The sequence below is a fragment of the Spinacia oleracea genome, chromosome 2 (genome assembly GCF_020520425.1).
Source record: "Spinacia oleracea cultivar Varoflay chromosome 2, BTI_SOV_V1, whole genome shotgun sequence".
NCBI lineage: Eukaryota > Viridiplantae > Streptophyta > Magnoliopsida > Caryophyllales > Amaranthaceae > Spinacia > Spinacia oleracea.
Window position 1 is genome coordinate 102205035 of NC_079488.1, and position 10717 is coordinate 102215751.

The 10717-nt window shown below is 34.6% G+C and overlaps 1 protein-coding gene across 1 annotated transcript; it reads left to right on the top strand.

Moving 5' to 3' along the window:
- Positions 1-8136: 8136 nt before the first annotated feature.
- On the top strand, positions 8137-10717 carry LOC110795792 (receptor-like serine/threonine-protein kinase At2g45590). Its single transcript, XM_022000811.2, has one exon. The coding sequence runs from the start codon at positions 8440-8442 to the stop codon at positions 10543-10545; it is 2106 nt and encodes a 701-aa protein (XP_021856503.1). The 5' UTR covers positions 8137-8439; the 3' UTR covers positions 10546-10717.

Consider the following 10717-nt stretch of genomic DNA (forward strand, 5'->3'; position numbering starts at 1 on the left):
AAGTAGCATCTTTACTTAGTCAAACCCACTTGTAATTAATTATGTTTTTACAGTTAAATATTGTATTTAGATATCTTATTATCATACTGTTAAACAGAGCAGTAAATTGGATCTTTAATGTTAGACATCTTATTTTGACTAGCAATTAGATAATGATACTTATAATAACTTTAAATTATTTCCTATCATTTCTTTTGATGCATGAGGAGTGCCCCTCGTAAGGAGGGTCTCCTAGTGCTTTTCCTTTTCTTTTTAGCTAACAATTAAATATTGATATTTGTAATAACTCTAGCTTATTTCCTATCATTTCTTTTGGTGCATTAGCAGTGCCCCTCATGATGAGAATCTCCTAATACTTTTCCTTTTCTTCTTACCTTATATTACCTCCGTTCTTATATATTCTTTACGGTAATTGTTTTCATGCGAACTAAATTAAAAGATAGGGTGAGCAAGTGGGGTAATTATTTGCAAGTAAAAGTGACATCTTGCTTAAGTTTGAAAGTAAATGAACAAAAAAAACAGAATATAAGGTATAATTATGCAAGTGGCCAATAAATGTTGCAAGTGGATGAATAAAAATATCATAATAAATAGTATAATTGTAAAAATTGTATTCCAAAAATAGAATAAAGCATAAGTATAAAGAACTTCCAGAAACGGTCTTAAACGGAAAACGTAAAGAATTTTTCAGGAACGGATGTAATATAAAAAAGAAATACTACTCTGTATCATACTCCCTCGGTATTTATTTAAGAGATACACTTGGTCGGTCATGAGTATTAAGAAAAAGAATTGAATGTAATAAAATAATAAAACAAGTGGGGTTGAGTAGATATTTTAATAAGAAAAACAAGTGTGGACCATGTCATTTTAGGGTGTGGGGGTCGGGGTGGGTTGTAGATATATTATTTAATTAGATGGTGGGGTTGACAAGTTACTAAAAATGGCAAGTGTATCTCTTAAATAAATACGGCCGGGAAAAGCAAGTGTATCCCTTAAATAAATACAGAGGGAGTACTCGGGAAGTATATACTCCGTATTTTTTAGGTATGTAATAAGAACGTTCGATGTGTTATATTCCACAAGAGCATTGTTAACCATGTGTATTTTTTTTGCACTTGGGGAGAAATAAGGGGGGAAAGCTAAAGTTAGGGTCTTAATGGTTGTTTTGCACTTGGGGAGTGGAAAACCAAAAACCCCTTTGGCATGAAGATTTTTTTGATTTGGAGTGGAGAAATTCACCTAATCTAAATCAGTAATATGCATGACATAAAAAATCATGTAACGATAATTTTTCAACGGGAATATGTTTATATTTCTGATTCTTAAAAAACTAAAATAAAATTACCATCATTCATAAAAATTCAAAATCTACAAACAGACATCTATTTTGATATAATTTAACACATTTTTTTTATTCATTTCTCTCTCTAATTTGCTTATTTACAACTATATGTACCAAAAACTTAATTACTCATTTTCTAACTTGTTGTTGTTATTATTATTATTATTATTATTATTATTATTATTATTATTGTTGTTGTTGTTGTTGGGGAGAGAAGTAGGGTGGGGATTTTTTTTTGCTAATGAGACAAATGAAAATATATAAGTGAGAAAGTGGGTAGAGAGAGAGGGGTGAAGACTTTTTTCCCCATAATTGACAATGGTCTAAGAATCAACCCGATCCTGGTAGACGAGTGGGGCTCTTTATGAGTGGTGGAACTCAAAAAGAAACTCCATCCCGAAATAGTATCCCCTCTATCTAGTTGAGATTATGAAACCCTCAACCTTAAGACCAAAAGGAATCATTATCATAACGAAATTTAGTTGGATCATTCATCTTAATATAATAATATATTATATACGCAATAGTATACACATAATTCATTTTTTTAAGGTAAGATGAAGAGTTCTAACGGACCGGTATCCCGCACGGATTAAAAGGCTATGCACTTTAAGAGTGGCAAGATGGTAAAGGCAATCCTCCCTCACAGTGCCCTAGTGGGGATTGAACCCCAACTCATTGATTGGAATGTGGATTTCTTTTCACTAGGCCAAGACATTGATTGATTAATAGAATATTAGTATATACGTAATACACTTGGTGCAGTTAATATGTATTTCACCGCATGGATTTGACGTATTATGTACAAGAAATATATTTTTTTGGTTTTTTTGTTCGAATGAGCCACAAAGATAATATAAGTTACAAATGGGGACGGGGAAATCGAAACTGAGACATATTGCACACATGCTCTCAGTCTTAACCATTAGGCCAAAACCTCATTAGTTACAAGAACTAAATTGTACTCCGTAATGTGCAATATTATGTACTACTTTGTATGTAACAATATATTTCAGAGTTTTGTCTTCTTTAAGTTGGGTTGGATTGGCCTGTATAGTATACCAACTTATGCCCCATTTAGTTCTCCTAATATGATTTGTTCTGGTCTGGTCAAATCTAATCTGATCATATATGATCTGATATGGTCTAGTCTAATCTAATCTGATCTAAACTTAATTTTTTTGATCTGATATGGTCTAGACTTATTTTTCTTATCTGATCTGGTCTTGAACTTATTTTTTCTGATTTGATCTATTTTTTTAAGTGTAATCGCCCGTAAATTTTTACTCCGTAGATTTTATAAATGTATTTTAACGTATAGTTATTTATATTTAAATACTCCGTAGATTTTACGAACTTTAGTACTCCCTCTGTCCCTTATACTCGCACCACTTTTCTTTTCGGGTCGTCCCTTAATATTTGCACCGCTTCTATAATTGAATTTATTTATCAATATTATATTTTTTTTCTTACACTTACCTACTAAACCACTTACACCCCTACTCCCTACAAAAAAAATCATTTAAAAATTTACATCCCCTATTCACCACTCCCCACTCCTTTCACATTTTCTGCTAACTATATTAAAAAAAATCCCACTATCAACTACTCCCTCCGTCCCGGAATACTCGACCCGGTTTGAACGGCACAGAATTTAAGAGACTTGAATTGACTTATTTAATTTAATAGGAAGTAGTTGATAGTGGGGTATTATTTTAATGTAGTTAGTGGGAAATGTGTAAAGGGGTGGGGTTGGGGGAGAGTAGGGGTTGAATTTTTAATTATTTTTTGTATGGAGTAGGGGGTAGGTGGGTTAATAGGGGTGGAGTGAGAAATAATATAATATTTTGATAGAATATTTCCATTTTTAGAAACAAGTCAAGTATTAAGGGACGGCCCAATAAGAAAAATAGATCAAGTATTCCGGGACGAAAGGAGTAATACTTATTAAATTAATAAGTCAATTCAAATATCTTAAACTCTAAACCGATAAAAACGATACAAATATTAAAGGACAGAGGGAGTAATACATTTCTGATATTGGAATTTACTTCCTAAGCTACTCCAGTTTTAAACCCAAAAGAAATGTGTAGACAATCTATGGTTCCAAAAATTTGAATGAATCGGCCACATGATAATATGCAATCCAGTGGATACGGAGTACTCCGTAATTAACAATAATAGTAAGAAGCCAAAATGAGACAAGACAAAAGCTAAAATACAAAGGAAATAACGACACGCGTTATTTGGAGCGCGTTATATGGCTTGATAAAATGAAAAAGTGTAGTGGATTTTTGTCAAACAAGGATTGAGTTGAGGATTGACCTGTAAAAAGGAAGTATCATCACGTGAACGTACAAAAGTCTACCCACCTGCAAATCTGCTACCCATTAGAGCGTGACTATCCTTATGCTAATCATAAACCAATGAGTACCCTTTATTTTATTTTTTAAAAGAAAGATACAACAATACTTAGGATGTATCCTAACTTATCTAAAAATATACTCCCTCCGTCCTATATAGGTTCGACTACTCCGTATCTATGTATTGCTCAATTTCTTGGTGAGTCTGTATTCGATGACTTAAGGCGGCAACATAATCTGATGTGTAATTGACTTTCCTATAAATATTGCGAGAAGATATACTATCAAAATTATTCAATAGTTGTTTGACATGTTGCATCAGTATCTGTATCTTCCGCGGGAATAGATTTTGTCCTGCAAAATATTTATGATTAATAAATTATCACCATCAATGAAAACATGTCTGTGTATTTTTTCGATGGCTAATAGAAGACCATTACGAAGAGCTATTGCTTCACTACGAAATAAAGTGGAGATTCCAAGATTATAGGTTCGACTAACAACGTTATTTCCTGGGTGCTCCTTAATTACTACACAAGTTGTTCCCATAGTTGTTATGAACTGACCCATCAAAGTTGATTTCCACAATACCTAGGGTCGAACGTGTCCAAGCAACTCGTATGGTACGAGCAAACTTCAAAGGAGTGTTTTATTAATGTTAATATCCAATGAATCAAGACGTGTACACACATTACATTATGTAAAGATCTTGAAAGCTCTACTATATATTCTCACCGAGGAGACAAGAGATTGTCTGTAAATGTGAACAATACGTGTTTTCCAAATACTCCAAATAGAAGTTAGGTTATGATATTTTTAGCCGGTAAGATTACATTGTTATGGAGTTCACGGAAAAGAGTAAGAACATAAGAAGATCTAAGATGAGTGCCAAGCCATCGAATTGAAGCGTTTGCATCCCAATATTCTCTAACAACAGAACAATGCAAAAATAAACGGTCTTGGTTTCTCCTGGAATAGCACAAAAAGGCAACTATTATGAATGTTAATATGAGGATAGGATAAATTATCCCGGGTAGGGAGGTCGTTTTGCAGTAATTTCCAAACATTTTTTTTAGTTTTGGAGCAATATCCAGCTTCCATATCCAAGAAAATTCCCACTAAAATTATTTGGCCATTAGAACACGAGCATATACAACCGAGTTTACCGCGATGGGGTGTTATCGTTAAAGTAGTGGATACCATTTTGAAATTTTACTTACTTCCTCTGTTTCATAAGTATTGTACCATCTTGTTTTTTACACTATTCACACTAGACATTTTTTTTTTTTTTTTTGTGATTTATATCTAAGAAAAAATTGTAGTAATGCGAGATCTTGTTATATTCGTATCGATAATTCGAGATATTGAGAGTGAAAGTATGAATTGAAAAAGGTAAAGTCAGCTATAGTGTACCCCGTACTATTTAAGGAACATGGGAAGTATGAGGGTTTGATAAGGGTAATGATTCAACATTCAAGTAGCAATAAGCATTAGATCCCGCGCGTGCAAAAAAGTTTTCATAAACAGTTTTTTACAAAATATTTAACTGAATATCCCAAACAACTGTATAAATATAAAGTTTTGAATATAGTCATTTAAATTTATTCATCTAATATGATAATATGTAATATGCTAATGTGACCAACATATCCAGTGAATATGTTTTACATATTAATATACCGATTTGACTAAAATATTACCAAAAAATATTTAGCATAATTATAATTGCGTAATATCTATTATTGTCATAATTTATAAACTAATATTTTCCTATACATAAATAGTTTATAGAAAAGGATAGATAATAAAAATAAAATAAAAAATATTTTTTTTTGGAAAATGGTTTTTAGCGGGAAAATTTTGCACCAGGAAGTGACATGTGTCATTCCTGGTGTTTGTTTTAGTATAAAGTAATAGATACGGAGCAGTAAAGTTTAAAACAATATAATATGTACTACTCCCTTCGTATCTTTTGTTCTTTACGTATTCCATTTATGTTATCCCATTTTGTTGTTTGCATTGAGAATCTTTTCATCTATCTTATCACATAAATTAATATCCTCAATATCTATCTATACCATATATTAAAAGGCGTTTACAAGAAAGTATACGTGGCACGTGACGCTCTGCTTATGGATCATATACATAAAAAAAAGTCAAACATGGTCTAACATATATAAGGTTTGAACCCCTGACCTTGAATTTAAATAATAAAGTTTTTACCTCTAAGCTATCCCATGTTTCATGATATCGTATATATATATATATATATATATATATATATATATATATATATATATATATATATATATATATATATATATATATATATATATATATATATATATATATATATATATATATATATATATATATATATATATATATATATATATATATATATATATATATATATATATAAAAGTACATGTGGATGTTATAATGTGGTAAACCGGGGCATCGCCCGTGCCTAAAAACTAGTTCTATATAAAAAAAAAAGTGCAAAATGATTATTTTTAATCAATTAAATTCATTGACCATGTAATCTCTCACACTTTCCATTGCGACATTAAATCATTCACATTTTCCCAATGTTGAATTTTAGATAAAAATGAAAACATCATAAATAAATGTAATTTGCATTGTAATTTAGTAAAAGAAATCTAAATCTACATTATTAATAGTTAAATCGCATGCATGAATAAGTATGATACCTAACGTAAAGAACAAAAAGTGTTGGAGGGAATAGTTACAATCCAACCGCTACTTAATTTTACCGAACATTTATACTAGTTACCTACTTACCTGCTACTTTGACATCTAACCGTTATTTGCTACTAGTTCACCGCTACTCGCTACTCAACCTCTACATTTATCTGCTACCACTAGCTTTGTCGTACATTATGGAGTATCAAGACTTTTTCTTTGCTCACATGCTCAAAAGATACAATCACGCTTCGTTGTAAAATTTATGGTAGTACCTTTCACGTGGTACAATCGTTTGTACATAAGAAAATTGTCATAGATCACTACCGACTACATAATTTGAATTAGAATTACTGTAGACAAGTACTCCTTATGTTTTTGTATGTCGTTGTTTTAATGTTTTATTTAGCTTTGACATTTCAATATATATTTTTTTATAAGGGAAGAAAATCTAGACGAACAACCTGAAATCATCATTTCGATCGGATGAATTACAAAGACTCCGAGTAAGTTAGATGAAGAATGGAGAGAACAATGAAATACCCCAACCCCAGTTACAAGTAAACTTGGTGAATGGATTTCAAAGATAGAAGTGGTGAATAGACGTACACTTTAAAACATTTCAATCAAAAGTGAAATCTCATACTTTATAGATAACGTTATAGGAAAAAGCATACACAAAACAGTCATGTTTTGATTCCCATCGGCCGGTGACACATATTTTAGAATGTTAATGCTCAAAGTATGAATTGAAAACTAGGCGAAAGGAAACAAAAACATCTTTTAGAACAAAGGTAGTAGATCTAGTTACCTTATATGGAGTAGTGACCTAACACAGTACCAAGGATACACCTAGAGTAGAAATTGTCGCAAGATCCGAATTTGATTTTTATTGGTAGCATGGACGGACTAGAGTTAGATATGTGTAATGAAGGATACCTTTTAACTCGAGATTGTTTTCCTTTTCAGTTGTTGCGATCTTAACCTAAGATTGTCAGAATGAGTCAATATTTGGGATGACAATGAGTCGGATCGACTCGAATTATACGAACTCATACATGACCTACCAGTACCACATACTATTTAGACTCAGATTTTTTTAAGTTGGATTTAGACCCATCTTATATTTATCGGGTTTGTGTCGTATTATTTTGCCTTGGATCGGGTCAGACTGAGTCGGGTTCGGATTATTTTAGCAATCAAAATCACAAAAATATGAGTAACGTAATTTTAATATATTTGTTGACGAGGTGACAATATGTAGTAATCGGATTCGAGTCAGATTTGTCGAATTTTACACAAACTCCACATTCTACGGAATTTTCACTTTTTTGGATTCAACTCAGATTTTTATGGTCGAAAGGTTAAGATTGGATTGTAATCCCAGATCAATATTGTATGGACTATATGCTTATTATGGTAGATCTCTGACTTTCTATACGAAATATTGTATTTTTTAATTAATGAACAAGTGCAAATTAAGAAAGGGTGGAATAAAATATCTCAATTGTGCCTTAATTGCTTTTTTTTAATACTTGAGGGGACCTTTATTACATCTTGTATCAATACCAAAATCATTTTCCTAAAGTGTGCATAAAATATTATGCGCAAAATATGAAAAACCAAATAAAATTTCAATAAAAAGGAAAAAGACAAAACAAATAACAATATTCAGTTAATAGTCAATTTGTTTCCAACAAAATATAGTCCAAATTCTAGTGTTCACTGGCCCACTTTTCCAAAACAATTAAAATAAATCACCTAAAAAAAATAAAAATAAATCAAAACCTAACTAAAAAAAACAAGTCAAAACCTTCCAAAATGACATTAAATACTCCCACCACCTTTCTCCCGCAAAATAATAAATTAGAATCCAATGCCAAACACACCGTAATAACTTCCGCAGTTATCATTTTCTCTCTCCTCTTTTCAACAAAATATTTTCACTCCTCAGTCCAAACCTCCGATGACTTTTTTCTGATATTATTTATTCTTTAGCCCCTCAACTTTGTTTTATTTATAACCATGCCCTCCCGGCAACTTTCGCCGCCATTACCGCCGCACCAGGCTATCTCTCCTCACCTTATCCCTGTTCTTGCCGTCGCCGGGGCCGGAGTTTTTTCTCTCATCATTGTTTTTTTCGTTCTTTATCGGAAGCTTAAGCTTAGTCGCCGTACCGCACCTGTTGATGAGGATAGAGAAGCTCATCGCCGTCGAGAAAGTTTGCCGGAGCTCCGGCGTTTTTCGTTCTCTCTGCTCCGTAAATCCACCGCTTCTTTTTCTATGTCTCAACGCCTCGGGCAAGGCGGGTTTGGTTCTGTCTACCGCGCCACCCTTCCTTCTACGGGAGAGAATGTCGCTGTGAAGGTTATGGAAACTTCTGGAACTATTCAAGGCGAACGTGAGTTTCACAACGAACTTTCGCTTGCTAATCGCGTTATCTGCACTGTTGGATCGCCGTACCTTGTTTCAGTCCTTGGTTACTCGTGCGGCGGAGGAAGGCGAAGCCGGAGCGGCGGCGGAGGTGGTGGAGGAGGAGAGAGAAAGCTTCTGGTTTACGAATTAATGGTGAATGGAAGCTTGCAGGAGAAGCTATTGGACAGTAAATGTGTGGAGCTTTCGGTTTGGGAGAAGCGGTATAAGGTAATACTAGATGTAGCTAGGGCACTGTATTATTTGCATTATGATTGTGGACCAACTCCCGTTGTTCATGGTGATGTGAAACCTAGCAATGTGTTGCTTGATGAGGAATTTAATGCCAAACTGGGGGATTTTGGGTTGGCTACGATTTTGGATGGAATTGAGAAGGAGAGAGATGATGAATTTAGGGTTTTGGTTCAGATAGATGATGATGATGGTGATTGTGAGGGTAATGATGATAATAAGGTGAAATTGGAGGAAGATATTGGGTCAATTGTCGAGGAGGAGGTGGAGACTGAGAGTGTGGTTACGACGGTGGAGCAGTCACCGACGACGGTGGGGAGTAATTTGATGACTTCGCCATCGGATGGGTTCGAGAGGGCGAGTAGTTTGCCGGAGAGTTGGGTGGATAAGATGAGTGTTGAGAGTGGGAAGATAGGAGGGAAGAAGAAGAATGGGGGTTCAGGAAGGGATTATTGGTGGTGGAAGCAGGATAACGGTGGTGGTAATGGGGGTGTTGGTGGGTCAGAATCAGGGAGAGTGAAGGATTATGTGATGGAGTGGATTGGGAGTGAGATAAAGAAGGAAAGGCCTAAAAGTTCTGATTTGATTGGAGGAGAGAGAACTGCTTCTGGTTTGACTTGTAATGACGGTGGTGGTGATAAAATTGAGGGGAAGAAGGTAAAGAAGAAGAGGATGGATTGGTGGCGGGTTTCAATGGATGAGGATAAGTTTAGGAGGAAGAGAGAAAAGAATAGGAGGCCAAGGGAGTGGTGGAAGGAGGAGTTCTGTGAGGAGCTGACTAAGAAAAGTAAATGCAATATCAAGAAGAAGAAGACAGGGGTGAAATCGAGTGGCGGAGGTGAATTGTGGTGGCAAAGGGATGAAGATTTTGTTGCCCCTGAGAGGAAGAAGAGAACGAAAAGTAGGGGTAGTTTAGGAAGCATTGATTGGTGGTTAGATGGTTTAAGCGGTGAGCTTCGGGGTGGCCGGAGACATAGTCAAGATTGGGCGAGTGGGGAAATACCCAAAAGTGGTGGGATTAGTAGCACACCTAGTATGAGAGGGACTGTATGTTACATTGCTCCTGAGTATGGTGGTGGTGGTCAGATATCAGAAAAATGTGATGTATATAGTTTTGGTGTTTTGGTATTGGTCATCATTTCAGGCCGTCGTCCATTGCAAGTATTGGCTTCTCCAATGTCAGAATTCGAGAGGGCGAATTTGGTTTCCTGGGCAAGGCAGTTGGCTTACAATGGCAAACTCTTGGACCTTGTAGACTCCTCAATTCAGTCATTGGATAAAGATCAAACTATGCTATGCATCACAATTGCACTCCTCTGTTTACAAAGATCACCTTGTAAGCGGCCTAGCATGAAAGACATTGTAGAAATGTTGACCGGGGAAGCCGAGCCACCCCATTTGCCATTCGAGTTCTCTCCATCACCGCCTTCGAATTTCCCCTTCAAGTCAAGGAAGAAGGCCCGGTGAGTTTTCACATGTTTTTAGTAGTAGTAGTACTGTTTGATTTTAATCTAATGTCTAGTATCATTTAGTTGACAATAGAACAAACTGTTGCCTGTGTATGACATTTTTCGATGTAGTCATCTTCTGTAGATAATAATGAAAGGAAATTGAATAAAGGGTGGAAAATCTTCCTTAA

Coding starts and splice junctions, on each gene's coding strand:
- LOC110795792 (XM_022000811.2), top strand. CDS start 8,440: ATGCCCTCCCGGCAACTTTCGCCGCCATTACCGCCGCACCAGGCTATC.